General features: G+C 36.1%; 1 protein-coding gene across 2 annotated transcripts; it reads left to right on the top strand.

Moving 5' to 3' along the window:
- The first annotated feature begins 209 nt into the window (after window positions 1–209).
- On the top strand, window positions 210–21,684 carry arhgef15b (Rho guanine nucleotide exchange factor 15b). Of its 2 annotated transcripts, none has more exons than XM_082151059.1 (16): window positions 210–617; window positions 2,715–3,195; window positions 9,013–9,747; window positions 10,395–10,446; window positions 11,269–11,336; window positions 11,494–11,747; window positions 12,395–12,555; window positions 12,895–13,047; window positions 13,161–13,290; window positions 14,359–14,433; window positions 14,944–15,036; window positions 15,449–15,603; window positions 15,827–15,991; window positions 17,799–17,884; window positions 18,034–18,138; window positions 20,418–21,684. In XM_082151059.1, the coding sequence occupies exons 2-16, from the start codon at window positions 2,796–2,798 to the stop codon at window positions 20,579–20,581; spliced, it is 2,796 nt and encodes a 931-aa protein (XP_082007185.1). In that variant the 5' UTR covers window positions 210–617; window positions 2,715–2,795; the 3' UTR covers window positions 20,582–21,684. The 2 variants fall into 2 exon arrangements, with proteins under 2 accessions (XP_082007185.1, XP_082007186.1); XM_082151060.1 differs by having other exon boundaries at window positions 214–342; window positions 2,709–3,195.
- The last annotated feature ends 767 nt before the right edge of the window (window positions 21,685–22,451 follow it).

The following is a 22,451-nucleotide window of genomic DNA, read 5'->3' as shown; positions in this document are numbered from 1 at the left end:
TCCTCATAGGGGCCAAAAATTTACCCACAAGGACAAGGATTTCGGATATTGCCATCTTTGTCCCCATAACGTTCAATAGGGTATTCCTGAACTACACACACACACACACACACATACAGAGAGAGAGAGAGAGAGAGAGAGAGAGAGAGAGAGAGAGAGAGAGAGAGCTCCGCTGGGTGGCAGCCAAAGAACGGAGGGTGTGTTGTGCAGGCAGGAATGAGATGGGATGGATTGGGATGGGAGGAGGGGTATGCACTAATCACACTGTCCCTGTCCGGCTGTTCCTACACACATGCTCACGAGCAGGAAAACAAAGAGCCGGAGATGCGCGTGGATTTACCGGTGAGGACAACAAAAGAGGAAAGACGAAAGTAACGTCTGATCAAATCCGTACGGATATGAAGTTCGCACAGGAATGTGGCGATAAGTTGCTGTCATTTTAAAGAAATGTATTAACATGGATGTCTGTGGAACTATTATGTGTTCATGTGCACTGTGAGAGTTACCCCACGCGACTCAAATGTTTTTGTTTTTATGAGGAAATTTACTCTGGACACATTTCAGCAATTCGCTTTTCTTAATGGATTATATAAGAAAGTGAGACACATTGGTGAGTAGTCTGTGTAAGACAGTTATGAATTGTAATTAACTCCTCAACTGTGAATATAGTTGGCTATATGTACTGCATCTTACCTACTGTTTACCATAGTCAGATATAAAATGATAGTCTACTAAATGAATGGCAGGTTCAGTGGTTACATCATGTTGCTTGTCCTTGTTAGATCATTGTTAGTCATGTAAACAACATAGTAGGAGTATTGACTTTTGGATTGTAATGTTTAATATTTCATTAGCCTATTTTTCCATCTTTTTTCCAATCTTTTTTCTATTCTTCTATTGTTTTTATATACAGGCAGTTGCAAATAGCCTGCTACGTGTGTATTTGTGTGTGTATTAAATATTTCTGATCATAACATCCCAGTGTTTCTAAGGAATTTGGAAGCAAAGCAAGTTCACAACAGGAAAGGAAAGGAGGATTCCGATCCAAAGATTGTTTATTGGAGGGGAAGTGTCTTGTACACATTTTTGTAAAAAAAAAAACTGACCATCAGGGAATACTTGTCCTGTTGTTTTAGGGGATGTTTACTGTAGTTTAAAATATCAGGAGGATGTACAAATGAAGAAGCTTTATCACCCTTTTAATGGTAACCAATTCGCCCTTCCTATTTCACCCCATGGGAAAGTGTTTCTTTTCAGCATTGTGCAATGTTGAGCTTTGTATGTTCAGGATATCAAATTCGAGCAGACTAAGAACCTGACAGACCTGCTGAGTTTGTCTGAGGGGTGCGAGTCTAGATAAGTCAGTGACGCCAACGTTCAACCTGAATTGTTGATACGGAAAGTCGTTTTGACACACCCTTTCCCTTATAATATCCTCAGAATGCCTTTATTCCATTATTCCAAGCCAAGAAAGTTAAGCTAATTAAGTTATTAAAATGGTTTAGTGTAGTTTTACATAAGGGGGAAATAACCATAAAACGATAAACCACTAATTGTGTGGTTTTAATCCCATCATGCATTTCTAAGACATGCATAGTCTTTTGGAATCTGATGGGGTCAGAGTACACGGTTCTTACTGTAAATATGACATGCAAGCACATTTCCAGCATATTTCTAATGCTGTTTCACAGAAGAACCAGTCTGATTGGAAGTTCATCTCATATTTTATTCAAAAGTCTGACTGTTGCCTGTAAGAGCAAAGTCCAGTGCAATTGAACCTGTACTGTGTGAGGTAATTCCAGTACAAAGATCATTGTGCTATTTATTTTATTAAATTAGTTACTAGATGTTAATCATCACATCAAATGTTTTTATAGTTCAAAAGACTTTGTCTTCTACTAAGGATGCAATTACAACCTTGGGATATGAAACTGAAAGAATAAAAACTAGGACTGGACGATATGTTGTTATCATATCAGTTATTTGCTGATATTATAGATTCTTCTTTAATTTATCATATTGGCCATTTTGGATTTGTGCATGATTTGTACATTTTAGATTACCTTTGCCATCATCTAATGTTTATGTTTAAACTTTAAAAACACGAATAATTTAATAGCAGTGTATATTAGTGTTCTGTATATTACAATATAGTGATGTCCAAATTAATTAACGTACAGGATTTAAAATGACTACTTTTTTTTTTAAGTGTTTTTTTCATTTATTTGAACAAAGCTGTACAAATAGCTTACATTTTAAAGTCGGCATGAGATGAAAATTCACTCTGTTTCATTTTTTTTTTTTTTTTACCTCGTAATGTTTAATCAAATTGTCATATCTGAATCTTTACAGTAAAAATCACAATTTCTTCCGGTGATGTATGCAGGACTTCTGCTTAAACCCCGCCCCTGCAAGTTCATGTTTCAAATTCAATGCGCAACCTATGGCATATTTTTTCCACAACCTGTTACACTCTGATGTACGCCACAATATTGAAGAAAAGATCTGTTGCTACGTCTGTTTCATCAAGACTTTCATCATCCCCATTTATAGACCATAACTTAAAAATCAATATAAGTTCATCAGTATCAGACAGAATTGTAATATCTTTAATGAAAACACTACAGTGTCAGATGATCTGGGATTGGTCAACTGATGGAAAAATATGCATCAGTCATATGTAAAGCCTTTATTGTTTGTTACCACAGGTTGAGGATTGAAGGCACTGGGTGACCCTGCTGCCTGGCCTCATATTGGCCAGGTTGCTTTGGTTTAAAATATCAAAACCAGTTAAGATGTCTACTCAAGAGTCTCCACATCTGCCTACGAAACCTGAGGTTAAACAAAGACCCCCGGTTCCCACCAAGCCCTCCCATAATACCTCAGACACCTCATCTGTGGAAGGAGCAGCCTCACAGAGCTCTGGGAATGTCAAAAACATAGTCAACAAATTCAGCCAGCCAGAGTCTAAGATTTCAGCTGGAGATACAGCAAAGAGCACCAGCATAGAATGGAGACAACAAAGACCCCCTGCAGTTAAGCCCAGGCGCAAAACGAGAAGTTCGTCCCTCTCCACCGCTGACAGGGCACCTCCTCTGCCTCCAAAGACGAGGCAAAACAGTGGACCGAAAGACGAGGTGGACAGCCAAGAGAGACAAGAAGGAACATCGAGTGCTGTTGATGGAGGCCGATCAGGTACAGTGGATTCACTTTCATTTTCAGGAACTTTTTACCTACTTCTGTGGAATATCTATGCTTGTTTTCTAGGAATTTTCTTTCTCAAAATTCAGTCACAAAGTTAGTGGTCGACCGATTGTTGAAATTTTTATTTTTATAAACAAGTCTTTAAATACCTGTTAAACATTTCCACAAACTTTGGCGAATACAGCTGAAGAGCGCATTGTATCCTCTACAAGAACACATTCTCTTCGCATGATTTCTGTGTGAATGATCCAAGCCGTGTGAATTGGATGACTTTAGGCTGTCACTAGACATGCACGAGCAAGCAACTTCACAATACTGCGCAATATCCAAGTTCCCGCTGTCACGCCATGTGTACTGTGTGTAGAGTTCATGTGTACATTTTGGCCGATACCAATAATTCTTTATATTTGAAAGCCAACAACCAATATATATATTTTGGTGATTACAAAAACAAAAGTCTCACCTTTAAAATCAAATGTCCCAAGCACACAATTGTAATGTTCTCAGTATAATTTGATGTACTGTAGCTTATATGACTGACTTGCCATCATGGTGAACAGTGCTTCTGAAGGGTCTCAGCTGAAGGAAATAATCCATTATTTATCAGCTTTAATATATCAGCCACATTTTCTTATTGGGCCAATACCGATAACATTAAAAATGAACATATATCAGTTGATACCGATATGGTGGCCGATATATATCGTGCATCCCTAAAATTTATAGATTTTCCAATAATTCAATTCCTATTATTTTAGTAAATATTATGTAAAATAAATTATTTGTAATCCTTGTGTTATTTTTTACTATGATTACATTAAATGGTCTGATATTATATACATCTGCTTTGTATCGGCCACCCTTCTCTCTAAAATATTGGCATCAGCATCGGCACCAAAAAAATCCATATCGGTCACCACTTTACCACACAAATAAAGCAGTTTTGTAACTGGTACAACATTCAAGCATCCTAAAAGTATTTACATCTATAGTCATTGGAACCTTCTGTGTGTTTGTTTGCTGTGAAATGCTTTAAATGCTTGAGCTCTTCACAGTTTGGTGGATTCTGATTGACTGTCATTGTTTTTATTATTCATCAGCTTGACAAAATCGTTCTGAAAGTGATTCAAATCGTTGATCTTTGCCGTTACCTTTATTGTTGTGGTGTGGACTCTGCTATTCTTTTACATTTAGAAAAATTTTTAGAACTATATCTTTATCGTTATAGTTGTCGTCCTTGGTGTGAACGGGCCTTAAGAGAAAGATAAAAGAGACAAGATAAAGAGAAAGAAATAAAGACAAGGACAAACGTGCAGAACAAGTAGCGTTTGCAAGGTTAAATTAACGGCAGCAGCTACTAAACTCATATTTTAATCAGCTTTAATCTGATCTTCATCTGAGTGGGTGTTATGAGGATAAACTCTGCCGCTCCATGTTAGTGTTGCTGGTAATCTTGGAAAGATTGGAATGTAAATTGCTAGTTTTGTTTTTACAACATAGCTTTGTGTGTGTGTGACACATTTCAGAAATGCAAATGCAAGCTATTTGTGTTACATGCAGCTTAAGTCAGTTTCAGTTTCTAATTAAAACTCCAACTTTAATGTACTTGGATTTCGTTTAGTTTTTTAATTCACCGAACCATGATTCAGGCACATCGGAGGTAATTTTCTTGGTTGTTGTTTGGTCAGTCAGTGGGATTATAGTGTGTGTGTTGTCTGCTGAACACACAGACAGATGGGGTGTAGGGGATAAAAGAACCCCCCCTTGAAAACAATTACATTAAATCTACATTACCGTTTATAAGTTTGGGGTCGATAAGATTTGTAAATGTATTTTGCTTATGATTACCAAGGCTGCATTTATTTGATTAAAATTTAATGTGTTCTTGCTAAATAAATGTATTCATTTCGATTAAAAAAAAATCTTACGGCCCCACACTTTTGAACAGTAGTGTATATATCTAATTGATTGAAAAGTATTGCAGAAAATGTTTGTGACATTCCTGATGCAACTATATGCGCTATGCAAACACTTTGAAGTCAAGCCTTTATTTGTATAGTGTATTTTTCACAATACATATTAGGGATGAACAGTATGACTAAAATCTTGCATCATGGTTTAAGTAATTTGAATACTACCCTAATGGTGTTTATATATAGTTATTTTTGGTGGAAACCCTGATTTCTGGAATTTAGTTTTTTTTTTTTTACTTGATGCACTTAAAACCAGAACAAAAGTATGATAAGTCTGGCATCTGACGCAAAACTCATTAAGCTCATTAAACAGATTTTTTAAAAAGGACCAGCAAAGACTTTTACACTGTTACAAAAAATATTCTATCTTAAAAAAAATTCACAGTTTCCAAAAAAAAAAAAAAAAAAAAGTATCATTGCAAAACTGTTTTAAACTGATAATAATAATAATAATAATAATAAATGTTTCTTGAGCATCAAATCAGCATATTGAAGACTGGAGTAATGCTGAAAATTCAGCCTGTCATCACATCAGGAACAAAAGACTTTTTAAATATATTAAAATAGAAAATAGTTACTTTAAATGATAATAATATTTCACAATAGTATTTATTTTTACTGTATTATCTTTACTGTATATGTATTTTAACTGTATTTTTTATCAAATAAATGCAGTCTTTGTGAGACAAAAACGTAAACATTTAAAAAAAACGTAAAAGAAAAAAAATTAATTGGATAAATATTATCAGGATTGCATATATTTGACATAACGTATTCATAATATAGATATTAATACGTTATTACATTTTGTTAGTAAGATGATAGATGTCAGCCTCACTTAAGGCCTTTTGTTTTGGATTTAATACTGAGAGAATGTGCACTGAACACTCCCAGGAAGGCTATTCCAAAGTTTAAGAGCCATATAGGGAAAAACTTGACCTTCTTTTGGTTTTACTTCCTTAACATTCCTGTTGGACATCATCTGAAAATGTAATGTATTGTTCATAAAACTCTTTTACAGTGACAATTATGTTAACTGAGCTAGTGTGACTTAACATGCAAAGTGGCCTTTATGTGACAATTGGGGTAATAAACCACATTCCGACCCTTAACCTGACACACACGTTCAACTAGTTCAGTTTCCAAGAAAGAGAGTTCTTAGCTGGTCAGGCACCGGTTTTGTGAAATGGCAGAAGGGCTAAAACGAGCATTTGGGAAGATCAAGCAAAATGTATTTGAGGCGATTGAAGAGCTGCGGGCTAAGGGAGGGGAGGAGGGACAGACACAGCGCAAAGGTTCCATACAGAAGTTGACGGCACTGATAACGGCAGGCTCAAAGGCCGAGGTGGAAGAATCAAAGCAGAAGAAGGGATCAAAAAGAGGTGGTAATCAAAGATTTTTAAAGCCCTGGAGGATATGAAGCCTTTCTGGAACAACCTGACATTTAGAGTATTCCAGTGACATACAGTCATGGTGCTACTAAGGCTTGTAGATCAGAATATGGTCGAATGTACTTTATTAACTAATAGATATCACCATACTTCTCCAGTTAATAATCATAGAACATTAAGACATACATTTTTTATTACAAATTGTTCATATTTAAACATACAAAATGTTTAAATATGTAAATGAGGCATTATATGATTAAATCATATAGAAATCTGATCATTGGATAAAGCCAGGTTCAAAAATTCCTGTTTCATTTTTGTTGATATACCAGTGTTAAAGTTTATTTATTATTATTATTTACTGAAGGGATTTTGGATATCTGTTTTTAACAAAAACCTGTAAAAACATTTGGAATATGGACTGAATAAAACTGTAAAGTTTGATGTATGTAAGTGCTAGTGAAGTGGACATTTCTGGCTCAGTGAATGAAAAAAAAAAAAAAAACACTTTGAGAATACTGCCTTTAAAGATATATATTGTTATCAAAATTTACAGACATAACTATTGTGTAATAAACACTTAAATTTGTGTTTTGGATGTTTTCTTTCCAGTAGACTGAAAGAAGAGATGTTTTGGAAGCAATATCCCAAAATTGACCATTGCTTTTTGCCTGTAGTATCTCGCCTTAATTCATAAATAGACCTTTGTCAGGTTAGACGCCATATTGAATTTAAAGTAGATGAAAATGAGGCTGTGAGGGATAGACGTACAGTCTTTACGATGGCACGCACTGTATAAAGGTCCTAGATCACACAATTTTCACAGCTCACAACTTCTAAAACTGTTTTATGGAGTTTTTGTCGACTGAAAGTTTTTTTTTTCTTTCCGAAAGACGTTTCGTCAGCTGAGCAATTGGTATGTTGTTAAACAGCAGTAAAACCCATTGAACTCTATCCCTCACAGCCTCGAATTCATTCCTGTCAAAAATTCAATTTGGCGTTACCCTGACTAAGGTCTATACAATAATTTGTTTGCCGTGTCGCACCACAAAGCATTTTATGACCTGAACTAACCTACTGCAGAGGACATACAGTACTGTGCAAAAGTCTTAGGTACGTTAGTATTTTCACCCCAAAAAAAGTTTTTTTAAGACAGTTATTTTTTCTATTGCTGTAGTGTGTAAGTAGGAAATATCAGTTTACATTTCCAAACATTCCTTTTGCCATTAATTGTAATAATTCAGTGAGATTTTTATATGCAATATAGAAAATACTAATGTGCCTAAGACTTTTGCACAGTACTGTATATCACAGTAAAAAAAATATTCTGGCAGCTGTGGTTGCCAGAATAATTCTGTAAAAATTGCAGTACAAATTTAAACATATTTACAGAACAACCTGTACATTTTACAGTATAAAACTGTAATTTACAAACAAGACAATTGCAATTTAAAGCGCTAAATCCAACAACGCACTTTGCTACTCAAATCTATTTTGTAGGTTTTTACATATACTGACAACCACCATAATTATGCAGGTGTTACAAGAGGAAGCCACATGAAGAATCATATAGAAGTTCATCACAAGTAGCCTTTCCACAAGCTAAATTATACTATTGCACAAGGTGCACAGAGTCATTTAAGCAAACACAGAATACCATCATGGTAACACACATGACATGACACTAAAATAATGCAATTAACATTCATTAAACAACAGAAGATGTTACATAAAACCCAAATGTGCATAACTGATAACAAAAACTTTTGTGGGAATGTCAGTTTACAGTTTTTCACTGTAAATGATAATTTGATTAGCCTTTTTTACTTCTAAAAACTGTTCATTCAACAGTATTCTACTGTAACAATTACAATGAAATGTCCTGGTAGAGCTTACCCTTCTCGATTATAAATCAAGTTATATCATCCTGACATTTGTGAAATATTTCAGAATGATTTTTAGTACTGAAATTAAAGACACACTCATCATAGAAAAGTTGTTTTTAAGTCACTGTATGTAAGAATTGCATTTTTAATATATTGTTGAAAACAATTAATTGATTGGACAGCAGAACCTGATTTCATGTTCTTGGATCAACATCTTTGTTGATCCTGGATCAACATTCCAATCAACCAATCAGATTTGAGGGACAAGTTTACAGTTTATGTCAAGTTTAGGCTTACAAAACAGGTTTAGGTGCTTCTACATCAGTGTAACTTCCCTCTGATTTTAGGGTAGGGTTAGGTTCAGGGATATGGTTAGGATTGAATTTTCCGACAGGAATGTTGTTCCAGGATCAACAAAATATGTTGACCCAGGAATGCGTCTAACTCTGCAAAATCAGGACGTGCGATTGGACAAAGTAGCATCATGTTTTTGACCCAACTTCATGTTGGAATTTGCAGGAAAGCCTAACCCTGACCATAATCCATGTCTTCTTCTAGCTCCCGATGGAAAAGAAGGCGGCAAACTGCGAGCAGATCAGGATTCCAGCCCTGTTCCAGAGTCCTTGTGTGAGAAGAACTGCGGCTGTATGTGTCACCTGCAGAGGCCTGGCATGAAGCTTGTGTGGGTGCCAATAAGTGAGCAAGATGAGGACGAGGGTGAGGATGAAGAGATCGAATTCAGTGACACGGAGGATCAGAATGAAAGAGCAGGAGAGGACGAGAACGAGAACGAAGAAATAAGGTCAGATAAGGAAGCAGAGTCTTTAAGTGAGCCATTACCTAAAGGTGAGAACGAGGCACCGCAAATTAAAAAAGGCAAGTTTCTGGAGGCTCGTAGCCTAATAGAGCAGCAGCTGAGGAGGAAATCAGACCCTGGACCTCCGACATTGATCGCCTCTGTTGTCCCATTTCCCCAGACTCCTCCAAACGTCTCCAAAGCCCAGTCTTTGGAGGTGCCGGAGGAGTCCATTTATGACATTAGCCTGGAGGTGGTCACTCCACCTAGACCTCAAAAGGGTCCGGACACTGTAACAAGCAAGGACTCCCCTCCAGCAGTTCCTCCCAGAATGCCTTTAGAAAACAGGTGTCTGCCTCGCATTATTCAGCCTCTGCAGCCCTTTAACAAATGCAGCCCACCTAGCAGTCCTCGACTACAAAGAACTCCACCACCACCACCAGCCAAGACCTATGAGAACGGAAGACGCCTCAGCAGTTATTCTCTCAAGTCAATAGGTACAGAAAAACATTGAAAGTCGGCATTAAATCAAAATAGACCCTATTTACATTCTTCAAGGGATACATTTAAAATTATGTCATGTCACTCTCATGTTGCTCCAGAGAGTCTTGTTTTAGTATTATGTACTATAGTATATATTACAGTATATAGTATTTATTAGTATTTTGAATTAGCTTTTTTAATATATTTTCAAATGCTTGTGGCATTTGTTAGTATTATTATTATTTTAATATTTCTATTTAGCTTTAATTTATTTCTATATCAGCTTTAGTTTTAGCAATTTTAGCAATTTTATTTCAGTTAATTATATTTGTTATTTTCATTTTAGGTTTTTAAGCTTTTTTAATTTAATATTTATATTTAATTTAATTTCAACTTTATTTCTGTTAACTAAAACAATTTAAAAAGTTTCTCTTTTAGTTTTTGTTCCCACGCTTGTATTTCTTCTTCAGAACAAATTCTTTCAACACCCAATTTTCAATCCTGATCGATAAAATCAAGTCCTGTTACATTTATTTTTTCTCTTTGAATATCCTGTTTCACTCAGAAATGTTTCATAATACAGTTGTAAAGAAGGTGTTTGCAGCCTTTTATTAAGTGCATTTAGTGTCTGTTTTATGGTACTTAATTGTTTCTTCAACAGATGAGAATGACAGTGAAGGGGCTGATGGGGAAAAATGTGGATCCAAAGAGAAGTATTTTCTTTACCTTTCATCCCTCAAACAGTTTCTGCTCTCTTAAAGGAACACTCCACCGTTTTTTGAAATAGGGCTTATTCACCTTCTTTCCTACATTTAGATAGGTGGGCAAATGCATTTTTGTCTCAGTGCATGCATTGTTTTAGTTTGACAGGGTTGGCGCTAGCTTAGCTTAGCATAATGAATGGAATCCTTTGTTGCCAGTTAGCATGTCCTGAGTAAAAGTGATATAAAAAAAAAAAAACCCCACCTAATTACTTCTTGTGGCCTGCGTATTCACAACAAGTACAAATAGCGATGCAGATTAACACTAGGCGATTTCCTATGCAGATTTTGACTTGGGACTATATTAGGGGGAAGCACAGGCGAAGCACTGCTACTTGGGCGCAGAGATATCACGCCCAAGTAGCAGTGCTTCGCCTGTGCTTCCCCCTAATATAGTCCTTAATATATAAGTCAATATCTGCCTAGGAAATCGCCTAGTGTTAATCTGCATCGCTATTTGTACTTGTTGTGAATACGCAGGCCACAAGAAGTAATTAGGTAAGGTTTTTTTAATTTTTTATATCACTTTTATTCAGGACATGCTAACTGGCAACAAAGGATTCCATTCATTATGCTAAGCTAAGCTCACGCCGACCCTGTCAAACTAAAACAATGCATGCACTGAGACAAAAATGCATTTGCCCACCTATCTAAATGTAGGAAAGAAGGTGAATAAGCCCTATTTCAAAAAACGGTGGAGTGTTCCTTTAAGCTTTAATATTGTAGTGACACAGTTGTCATTACTTTATGTGTAACTCAATCTCTGTCTTCCAGCTCCAGGCCTCCACGAGTCATCCCACGTCGCAAACAATCTCTTGACTTGGAAGATGGGATGTCTGAGGGTATTTAATACATCTTCAATTTAAATTGAAAATGTTGAAAGACAGACATGCATGTTTACAATAAAAAACACTATTGAGAAATTGTACAGTCCATTAAAACAAAGAATAAATGATGTCTTCACCTACAATTTAATGCCATATTTTGTGACCCTTGCAGAGCTGTATCAGTTTTACACAGAAACATTTATACACAAGGAGATCAGGAGGACAGTATGTCGCAACATCAGTAAGACCAGCATAGACTTCCAGATGGACACACACCTCACAGCCAGCCCAGAAAAAGGAGAGAAAGGTTCCGGATCATCTAACACTGCAATTCTAAAGCAGAGCAATTTATGGCGAGACCAGGCAGCGGTACGAGACAGTGGCCTCCTGGAAACCCTAAGCCCAGAGGAGTGCAAGTATCAAGAGGTGAGCAGAAATCCTCAATGAATGTGCTATAAAACTCAGAGAAGAACACGCACTTCTGGGAAGAGCAAGTGCTGAGTTTTGATGATTATGGAAGAAGTAGGATTATGGAAGAATTGTGTTTGGAAATATGGAAAATGTGATTTGAATGGAAAAGAGAAGAAAGACAGGATGGAAATGATGGGAAAGGAACTTCTGGAAGTAGGGAGAGGGTGAATCTCACGAAAGCTGAATAATATATACTTATATACTATACTGTGTATACAATATATATATATATATATATATATATATATATATATATATATATATATATATGTTGTATGTTTTAAATATAGGGTAATGTTCTGAATTGTTATGAGAATTATTTCAATATGCCGGAATTATTGATAGTCCTAACATGCTTTATTGCCTTGATGCAAAATATTTGTTTCTTTTGATTTTAAGATGAAATGTGACCAGAATGAGACAGCGTGCTCAAATTATAAGTGTAATAAAGAATAAAGAAGATGATAATAACAAAGAATAACAATAAAGTAGATAATAAGAGTGAATGTAAAAAAAACGGAGCTATCAAGATGTTACATTTTGTTGAGAAAGACTAAATTGCATTTAAATAACAACTATATATTTCCATTTTCTGTGTGCAGAGCATGTTTGAGGTGATTACATCAGAAATGTCATATTTGCGCTCTCTGCGTGTGTTAACGGAGCATTTTATGGAGTCAAGTGACTTGAATGACACTCTCATTATCATGGACAAAAAAACCCTCTTCTCAAACATCCTGCGCATCCAAGAGGTCAGCGAGAGGTGAGTGTCTGTGTGTGTGAAATGAAGACATTTACAGTTTAGATTTGCTGAAACAGCTCTGCCTGATCCCCACAAATTAGTTTTGTTTGTTTACATGAACCCCAAAGACTATATTTGCGATATGCATTTGCCAGGTGTAACCCATCAGAATTTGCTGAGGCAGCAAGGTTTGAAATGAATCCAAGTAGAAAACGATTAAATATGAACTCTCAGGATAAATGCATCATCATTTAATAGTCTAATGTCTAATAGTCTAATTGCCTGTAAAACAAGATACCATACAGCAGTCACAAACATCCATTCGGAAATACCAATTGTCTATTTAAATTTTTTTCACAGGTTTCTGAAGAACCTGGAGGAACGTCTAGATGAGAGCATTATCATTTCTGACATCTGTGATATCATCAACTATCATTCCCAGCATCATTTCCCTGCATATATTGACTATGTTCGAAATCAGATTTATCAGGAAAAGACCTACAGTAATCTAATGTAAGAAACTCGTCAACACACATAAGCAAGGGCATTTCAAACTGTTTCATTTGTTCATATCCATTTAAATGTTTCAAACACTCACTTATTCTTTTGCCTAATATCTATCACAGGCAAACTAACACTCAGTTTGCGACCGTTATCACCCGACTGCAGGAGTCGCCCAAGTGTCAGCGACTGCCCTTCATGTCCTTCCTTTTGCTGCCCTTCCAGCGAATCACACGCATTAAAATGCTCATCGAGGTGGGTGAATAATTCACATAGGCCCTGTTTACATCTGGTATTAAGATGCAATTTGGTCGATCGGATCACAAGTGAACGACGCTAAATACAGGTGTAAACAGGGTCTAAAAGGTTTTGAGCTTGTCCTGTTTCGACCTCGTTCAGTGTTAGTCGAAGGCCCTATTTCCACCTGGTATTAAGATGCGTTTTGTATAATCGAATCACAAGTGGACGAAGGAGACACGTTTACACCTGGCATTTTAATCCATCTCGTTTGTCCACTTTTGTCCCCTACTTCGAGGGGAGGGTCTATGGACGCTCCCATAAAAAAAAATCAGGACAGACGTGGTTGAAAGTGGACAAAAGAGACGGATTTAAACACCAGGTGTAAACGAGTATGTCTCCCTCGTCTACATGTGATCCGATTGACCAGAACTAATCTTAATACCAGGTGTAAACAGGGCCATAAGGAATGTTGGAATTCTTCTTCAACAAAGTAGAGGCTTTTTTTAATGTTACAAAAGATTTCAAATCAGCTGTTTCAAATGAATGCTGTTTATTTTGAACTTTCTATTCATCAAATAATCCAGAAAAAAAATGATTACAGTTTACACAAAAATATTAAGCAGCACTAAACATTTTCAGCATAGATTAGATAGTAATAATAAATGTTTCTTGAGCAGCAAATCAGCATATTGACTGAAGACTGGTGTAATGATGCTGAAAATTCAGCTTTGCCATCACAGGAATAAATTACATTTCAAATATATTAAAATAGAAAAAATTTATTTTAAATTGCAATAATATTTCCACATTTTTAACCATGTTTTTGATCAAATAGAGCATTGATGAGCATAAGAGACTTCTTTTAAAACATAAAATCTTATTGACCCCAAACTTCTAAAAGATAGTGTATATTGGAATTCTTCTTTACTGAACCAATTTCTGTTGGTTTTGGGGTGTGTTTTTTGTGTTTGTTTCTCCATGTGGGTTGCAAGGCAATCATTATAATCAAGCAGAATTATCTTAAAGTGATTGAGGTTAAATGAACGCAATCTAGATATTTAAAAATGCCTTTTTTTTCATCAGAACATCCTGAGGAGAACGGCCGTTGGGGCGGATAAGGAACAAACTGCATCAAAAGCTCATGACTCTGTGTCTAAGGTAAACATCCCATGATCTCAGTAAATGATGGACCCTGTTTTTTCTTCTCATTATAGAGTCACTTTAGCACATTGTTCCATGATCAAACTAGACCTCATTGTTCCCAATATAGCCTATTAGAGAGGAAGATCAAAAGGAAAATAGAGCGAGAATGAGGGGAAAGTGGGGGAGAGAGTGGAACACAAGGTTAAATGCGGGTCAGGTCACTAGAAATGATGTTTCAGATTATATAAACCTGCCATATTTTTTATGGAGTCAAAAATAACTAACAAGGTGGACTTTATAGCATTTTATAGCATTAGAGAAATAAAGAACATTGAGTCTCTTGTTTATTTTCTTCCATTTTCATGAAATAACCAAAATAGGTCATGTTTAATATGTCTGTAATGTTAATCAGATTCCTTCGTCTGCATGGAAATAATGTTTTGTTATAGCTGCGTATTGTTTTTTTATTTTTTTTTTTTTATGTCAGATGTAACCTTAAATAACTTGTCACGCACATCCTCACAGATCATTGAAGAATGTAATACTCAAGTTGGAAAAATGAGGCAGATGGAGGAATTAATTCAGATTAATGGTATTCTGGAGTTTGACAAATTAAAGGTGAGCTATACTGATTAATGTTATATATTAATGATAACAATTGCAGTTATGAAATTATGAGACCACTAGTGAAAATGCCTTTATTACAAATTATATTCTCATCATTACAAATTATATTCTCATCTTAACAAATTGAGTGAAAAGTTGAATTAACACGAATGTTTGAATTGCAAGGCCTGATGTAATCCAGCATGATTTGAGAATGTCACATGATCAGTCTCACACAAATTACTTTTCAATAGTGTCGTCAAATAGCGCCTTTTTTTTAATCAAGCCATAACCATTTTTTTTTTTTTATGCTTTAAAATCCTCTTTGAATAAAATATTTATTTAGAATATTTTCTATATAGAATATTTATTTGTCTATATATTTATTTGTTTAAATATTGTCATCTTTGAATCATTTATTCAGGCAGTGCCAATTATATCTCAAACACGTTACTTGGAGAAACGAGGAGAGGTGCAGGAAATAAACAGAGGAGGAACTTTCTTGAACCTCCGCCCAAAATTCAGCCTGGTCTACCTCTTTCTCTTCAACGACCTGCTTGTCATTGCAAGCAAGAAAAGGTAGAAAGCTGAAAAACCTGTCTGTGTTATGGCTTTACTCTGTTTTTTTGTTGTTGAGGATTACAAAACACTGCATGATAATTCCATTCCATTAATCATTAATCCATTATCTTTTACAAAAAATAACACACCTGTTTGCATTTACTATGGATGTATAATTAAATCATACTTTCTGAATCATACTTAACTCATTTATTTCTACCTCTCTTTCTCTGTGCTGCAGTTCTGAGCGGTATGTAGTCCTTGATCATGCGCATCGCTCTCTGGTCCAGGTGAAGCCTTTTGGGGAGGACACAGCTGTCCCCAGCCTGGAGCACTGCTTCTGTCTGACCCTGCTGGAGAATCACCAGGGACGCCTGATAGAGAGAGTTATGAAAGCTCCCACACAGTGCGTGAAATTATAAATAAACCATATGCTATTCATTTTACTCATCCGTGATTTATGTTCATTGCTCTGTTATGTTTTGAATCCATATGCTCATTTTTAAGAGAAGTAATTTTCTGTTGGTATTTTGCACAGTACACTACTGTTGCGGTAGTGAACCCATGCTTACCAAGGCTACATTTATTTGATCAAAAAGACAGTAAAACAGTAATATAAAATAACTTTAAAATTATTTAAAGTATTTGAATATGTTCAAAGATGAATTTTCAGCCTCATTACTCCAGTCTTCAGTGTCACATGATCCTTCAGAAATCATTCTAATATGCTGATTTGTTGCTCAAGCAGCATTTTTTATTATTATAATCAATGTTAAAAACAGCTGTGCTGTTTAAAAAATGTCAGGATTCTTTGATGAATAGAACATTTTCTATTAGAATAGAAATCGTTTGTAAAATTAAAAATGTCTTTACTGTCACTTTTGCTCAATTTAATGTTCTTGGTGAATTAAGGTATTAATTTCTTACAACAAAAAAACGAACATCTTATAAGTAATTTATAAAATGTGCGTATCAAGAAGGCATAAAATACCATCCATTCAATATGATTTTTTTTTCTTCTCTCTTTCTCTCACTATATATACACTATATGGACAATAGTATTATCACCACATCTCTTAATTATTCAATTAAGTTATGACAGTTATTCAATTATTCAATGTTTCAATTAGACCCATTGCCACAGGTGTATAAAATCAAGCACCTATCCATGCAGTCTGCATTTCCAACATTTGTGGAAAAAATGGTCATCCTGAAGAGCTCAGTAAATCCAAGCATGGTATTGTTGATAGGATGCCACCTTTGCAATAAGTCAGAAATGTAATCCCTGCTAGATATTCAACAATCAACTGCTGATTCCATAGCTGAAGAGTTTCGAAACTTCCACTGCCATTAATATCAGCACAAAAATTGTGCGGCGGGAGCTTCATGGAATGGGTTTCCATGGCTGGGCAGCAGCATGCAAGCCTCTCATTACCAAGTACAATGCCAAACGTTATATGCAGTGGTGTAAAGCACGGTGCCACTGGACTCTGGAGCAGTGGAAACCTGTTCTGTGTTGGGCGAGTCTGGGTTTGGCGGATGCCAGGAGAACCTTACTGACTGCATTGGGCCAACTGTTTAGAGTTTAGTGGAGGAGGGATAATGGTGTGGGGCTGTTTTTCAGGAGTTGGGCTAGTCTTCTTACTATTAGTGAAAGGAAATCTTAATGCTTCAGCTTACCAAGACATTTTGGACAATGCTATGCTTCCAACTTTGTGGGAACAGTTTGGGGAAGTCCCTTTTCTATTCCAGTGTGACTGTTCCCTAGTGCACAAAGGAAGATCTGTAAAAACATGGTCGGATGAGTCTGGTGTGGAAGAAATTAACGGACCCACACAGAGCCCTGACCTCAACCCCATCGAACACATCTGGGATGAACTGGAACGGAGGTTGCGAGCCAGGCCTTCTCATCCAACATCAGTGCCTGACCTCACAAATGCTCTACTGGATAAACGGGCAAAAATTCCCACAGAAACACTCTGAAATCTTATGGAAAGCCTTCCCAGAAGATTGGAAACTGTTACAGCTGCAAAGGGGGGAATGTCTTTGCGTCATTCTAATGTCATTACAGTGTTATGGTCAGGTGCCCCAATATAGTTCATATAGCGGATATATAATACAGTAGCAATATTTCAGATTGTTTCCAGGGTTATATAAGGATATATGCTGATTTTAAAGCTGTATAGGTCATTTCTTTTTTTCTCTTCAATCAGATCTGACCTGCACAGGTGGTTGGCAGCATTCCCAAATCCCGATGGCACCATCAATGATCAAGAAGAAGTCATATATGAAGACTGGGGTAAGAGTGGGTGCTTATTTCAGCTCAGGATTATACTAATGTGAGCAACATGGCATGTTAGTGCTTGCCTTTGATTTTCCTGATAATCATGTTCACTTCTCTCTTTAGATCAGTTTCTTTCTAATCACATGGCTGTTTTTGTGTGTCAGATTGCCCTCAGGTGCAGTGTTTGCAGCAGTATGTGGCAAACCAAGCTGATGAATTAAATCTGGAGCCCACAGAGATCATCAACGTTGTGCGCAAAACCAACGAAGGTGTGTCACACTCAGGGCCGGATTAACAATAGGGCTAGGCGGTATATTATTATAGTATATTAATTATGCAGTATATTCAAAAATATCTATTATTTGTTTCTGTACTTTATTTATTCATTAATTTAATTATTTATTCCAATTTAAAGGCCCTTACCCCAGCAAAACATTAATGGGGAAACAAATGGCTGAATGGGCTGAATTATAGCCCCATTCCAGCCCTGATGATTCTCCTCTTCTAAGGACAGAAAGAAGACCTTGAAACTGTATAAAGTAAACACCTTAAGGCAAACATGTTAAAGTTGTTTCTGTTTGAAACCTGTTTGCTTTGACCATATCTGGTGTTAAAGGGATAGTTTACCCAAAAATGAAAATTAACCCATGATTTACTCACCCTCATTTTATCCTAGGTATATATGACATTCTTCTTTCAGACGAATACAATCGGAGTTATATAAAAAAATGTCCAGGCTCTTCCAAGCTTTATAATGGAAGTGAATTGCTGTTTTTAAAGTCCATAAAGTGCATCTATCCATCATAAACGAACTCCAAACGGCTCCGGGGGGTTAATAAAAGCCTTCTGAAGCGAAGCTATGACTTTGTGTAAGAAAAATATCCATATTTAAAGGGGTGGTATAATGCCCTTTTCACAAGATGTAAAATATATCTATGATGTCCCCAGAGTGTGTGTGTGTGAAGTTTTAGCGCAAAATACCCCACAGATATTTTTATATAGCAAGTTAAAGTTGTCACTTTTTGAGGGTTTGCAAAAACGCACAGTTTTGTGCCTGGCCCTTTAAATGCAAATGAGCTGCTGCAGAGGGCGGGGTTTCAAGAGCTCGTGTCTGTTAGCAGTTGCTATTACCTCACGCAGACACACTAAAATGACAGAATGTTATTCTGCCTTTAATGTTATTCTGCCTTTAATGTTAAACGGAGTCAGATAAGGATGGAGAGACTCAAGAAGAAGTGACAACATGTAGAATGCAACAGGACGTCTCTGCATGGTTAGTTGATGAATTTATGTTGCTGATGTGGAGTTAACTCTCTTCAATTAGGATATTCTGTCATGATAAATCTATAAATTGCTCATATATGAACTGTTGTGAGATGCACACAGAGTTACTTTCTATTGCATGTGAAAAGATGGATGCTAAAGTTTGAGCTGACTCACAAATGTACTCTTATACAACAACTTTTCCTCTTCTCAACATGGACTGCGTGTTCCCGGGGGCGGGGTTTATGTAAATTCTAGGGTTAGTGATGTCACTAACCCGAGAGGAATGTCTTGTAGTCCCAACCAGCCGTTTGTTGTAGTCCTTTTCTTTAAAAGCAAATATCTTCCTTTGCTTTGAACTTTGAGCGTTGTAACTTTGCAGATGTTGTTTATGCTCAAACAGCAACATTACACACTAACTAAAGTTAGAAAAGTGAAATCATAATCAACCACCCCTTTAAAACTTTATAAAGTAAAATAACTAGCTTCTGGCCAAATGAACATACGGATTCCACTTAAGTCTAAGTGCAACTTTTCGAGTAATGCGACGTACTGCTGATATTTACGCTACACCATGACGCGTACACCATTACGCACTACGCTACTTCCGACACAAGTTGTGTAAGTTGCGCTGTAGGCGTAAGTAGACTGCGTATGGCCGTTTGGCCGGAAGCCAGAAGTTTACTTTGTAACGTGTTAAATATGAATATTTTTCTTACTCAAACGCATCGCTTCGCTTCAGAAGGCCTTTATTAACCCCCAGGAGCCGTGTGCAGCACTTTTATGATAGATAGATTACTTCAAAACAGAAACGGCCATTCACTACCATTATAAAGTTTGGAAGAGCCAGGACATTGTGAACTCGGATTATGTTCGTCTGAAAGAAGAATGTCATATACACCTAGGATGACTTGAGGGTGAGTAAATCATGGGCTAATTTTCATTTTTGAGTGAACTATCCCTTTAATGCATTTATGCTCTTAATGTGTTGTAGCCTGGAATATTTTATTTTATATAGAGATACAATACATTGTATCTCTGTGTGTGTATGTTAAAGATATGATTTTTAACAAAAAATACTAATTATTTCTGCGGTAGAAAACATCGTGGCACCAAGATAGGCTACTATGAAGGGGGGCCCTTGGGTTTGCTTTAGCCCTATGTGTTCTTAATGTGGGCCTGGTCCCACTGTACCTTCCACTCATTAGAAGCGCATCTGACATGTTTAAATGTGTTCCAACTTAGTTTTTTGTTTATTCATCTTGTCTCTTCTTGCCTTCCATAGGATGGTATGAGGGGATCCGTTTATCTGATGGACAGAAAGGCTGGTTTCCTGTAGCAAACGTACTGGAAATCACCAATGAGCATGTTCGACGGCGCAACCTCCGAGAACGCTACCGTGTTATCCAGGCTGCTGGCGTTGTCGCCAAGACTCGGACTATGCCATAGCCTAAAAGAACTGCAGATTGTAAATAGTCTTTTAAACTATAGAACTTTGACTTTGTGCTAAAGTGTTTTGATCTCCCTCCCTCCCTAACCTTTTTATGATCAGAAATATTCTATTGGAATTTTAAACAAAGAACATGGCTAAATCAGTGCTGTATGGCTTGACTTTGTACAACACAAAAGCCGCTTTGGCACTTGTTTAACTAAATCTCACTTACAGTATGTGTGTCTATTTTGTTCAAATGTTCAGTTGTTTTGGATCGTAACATGGAATGTACATGGAATGAGTTTCATAAATAAGTGTGTGAGAGTCTATGTGCGCTTGTAATATTTAGAACTTCTTTCAAGAATGCTGAACTACTGAAATTCCAATTGAGCAGAGCAGGTGGGTTGGTATCACATGATAAAATGTCACACGATCTGATTGGTAGGTCAGTATAAAATATCACATGCTTTGAACAAGATGAGTCCTGAATGGTTAGTTTTTAGTTTTAATGGAAACATTGTGTACAATTCAGCTTGAGTCTACTAACAAAAATGCTGTGGTACATTTAAATGAACAAAGTTTTTATTTAGTTCACTGTACAGTTGAGCATGTAGAAGAAAAAAGATACAACTCAATTATAAAAAATGTCTTTACATGGCATTTTTTATTTTTTTTTCATTTACTCACCCCCATGTCCTTCCAAACCGGTGTTACTTTGTCTTTTGTGCAACACAAAAAAGATGTCATTCTAAATGGAAATATGCATTCTGCGCAACATGAAGGTGAGTAAATGATGACAGACATGTAATCTTTGGGTGAACAATATTTTTAAGAGTGTCATTATCTGCTGCAGATATTAAACATTGTTGTAAGTCATGCTAATAATTTGCTGACTTCTCGGAAAAAGACATGTTCCGCTGTGTATTCACACTATCTGAATGTGGAATGCTCCCCCAGGTGAAAAAGACGTACTGTTAAATGTATTAAAAATGCATTAAAGTATATTTGTACTGTACTAAAAACATACTCAAGTGCCACACCTCTTGTTTTGTGTGACTCTGTTTGTATGTGGGAGTGGGAGTTGGTGTAAATAAACATTAAACTTGTTTTTGATGTAAAACATATGTGATATAGTTTTTATTGCGAGTAGGCAAGGGGGTCTGTTTAACCCCCAAGTTCAACTTTGGAGAACAACAAAAGATATCTATTTTTAACCCTGCATAGCCCGGTATATGAAATAATATATATATATATATACACTTTTTTTTTTAACCATTAGACAAATTATATGAACAAAATCTAAAATAAATATATAATGCAATGCAATACAATGATGATAGAGAGATTTACAAATAAATGTTCCTCAAAAGACTGTTTTATCATTTACATTTTAACATGATTTTTCTAAAAATGGAAAATAAAGTAAACTGAAGTTGCTTCAGTCCAGTAAATGATCATCTTGAAATATTAATGACAAAATAAGTTAAAGATGTCACAGCAAATAGACTCGTGTACCACGACCTCTGAAGGTGGACTTTTTATTTGTATGATCTGTCAAACAGAAGGCATGAGGAAGAATATACCTGATCTTGTTGATAATTTAGAGGCCCTAGAAATTCATGGTTAGGATCAATATTCCTCTGGCGCCATCTAATGGACGCCATTGATAAATGCAATTTTTAAGTGCTATAATTAGAGTATTTTAATGCGACAAACACTTTTATTTCTCTCTCAGATTAATCCTGTAAGAAGATGCTCAGTTAGTTTATTCAGTACAAAGACCAATGCCAGAGCAAACATGAGAGGGCTAGTGTCCATACAAATGTACTTATAACAAATACAATTTGGTTATAATGATCAGCAAATTAATTAAAAATGATCTATAAT

This window comes from Leuciscus leuciscus (genome assembly GCF_965113295.1).
Source record: "Leuciscus leuciscus genome assembly, chromosome: 21".
In the NCBI taxonomy this organism is placed as follows: Eukaryota; Metazoa; Chordata; class Actinopteri; order Cypriniformes; family Leuciscidae; genus Leuciscus; species Leuciscus leuciscus.
Note: the sequence above shows the minus strand (reverse complement) of the source record. Positions and strands in the feature narration are given on the sequence as shown.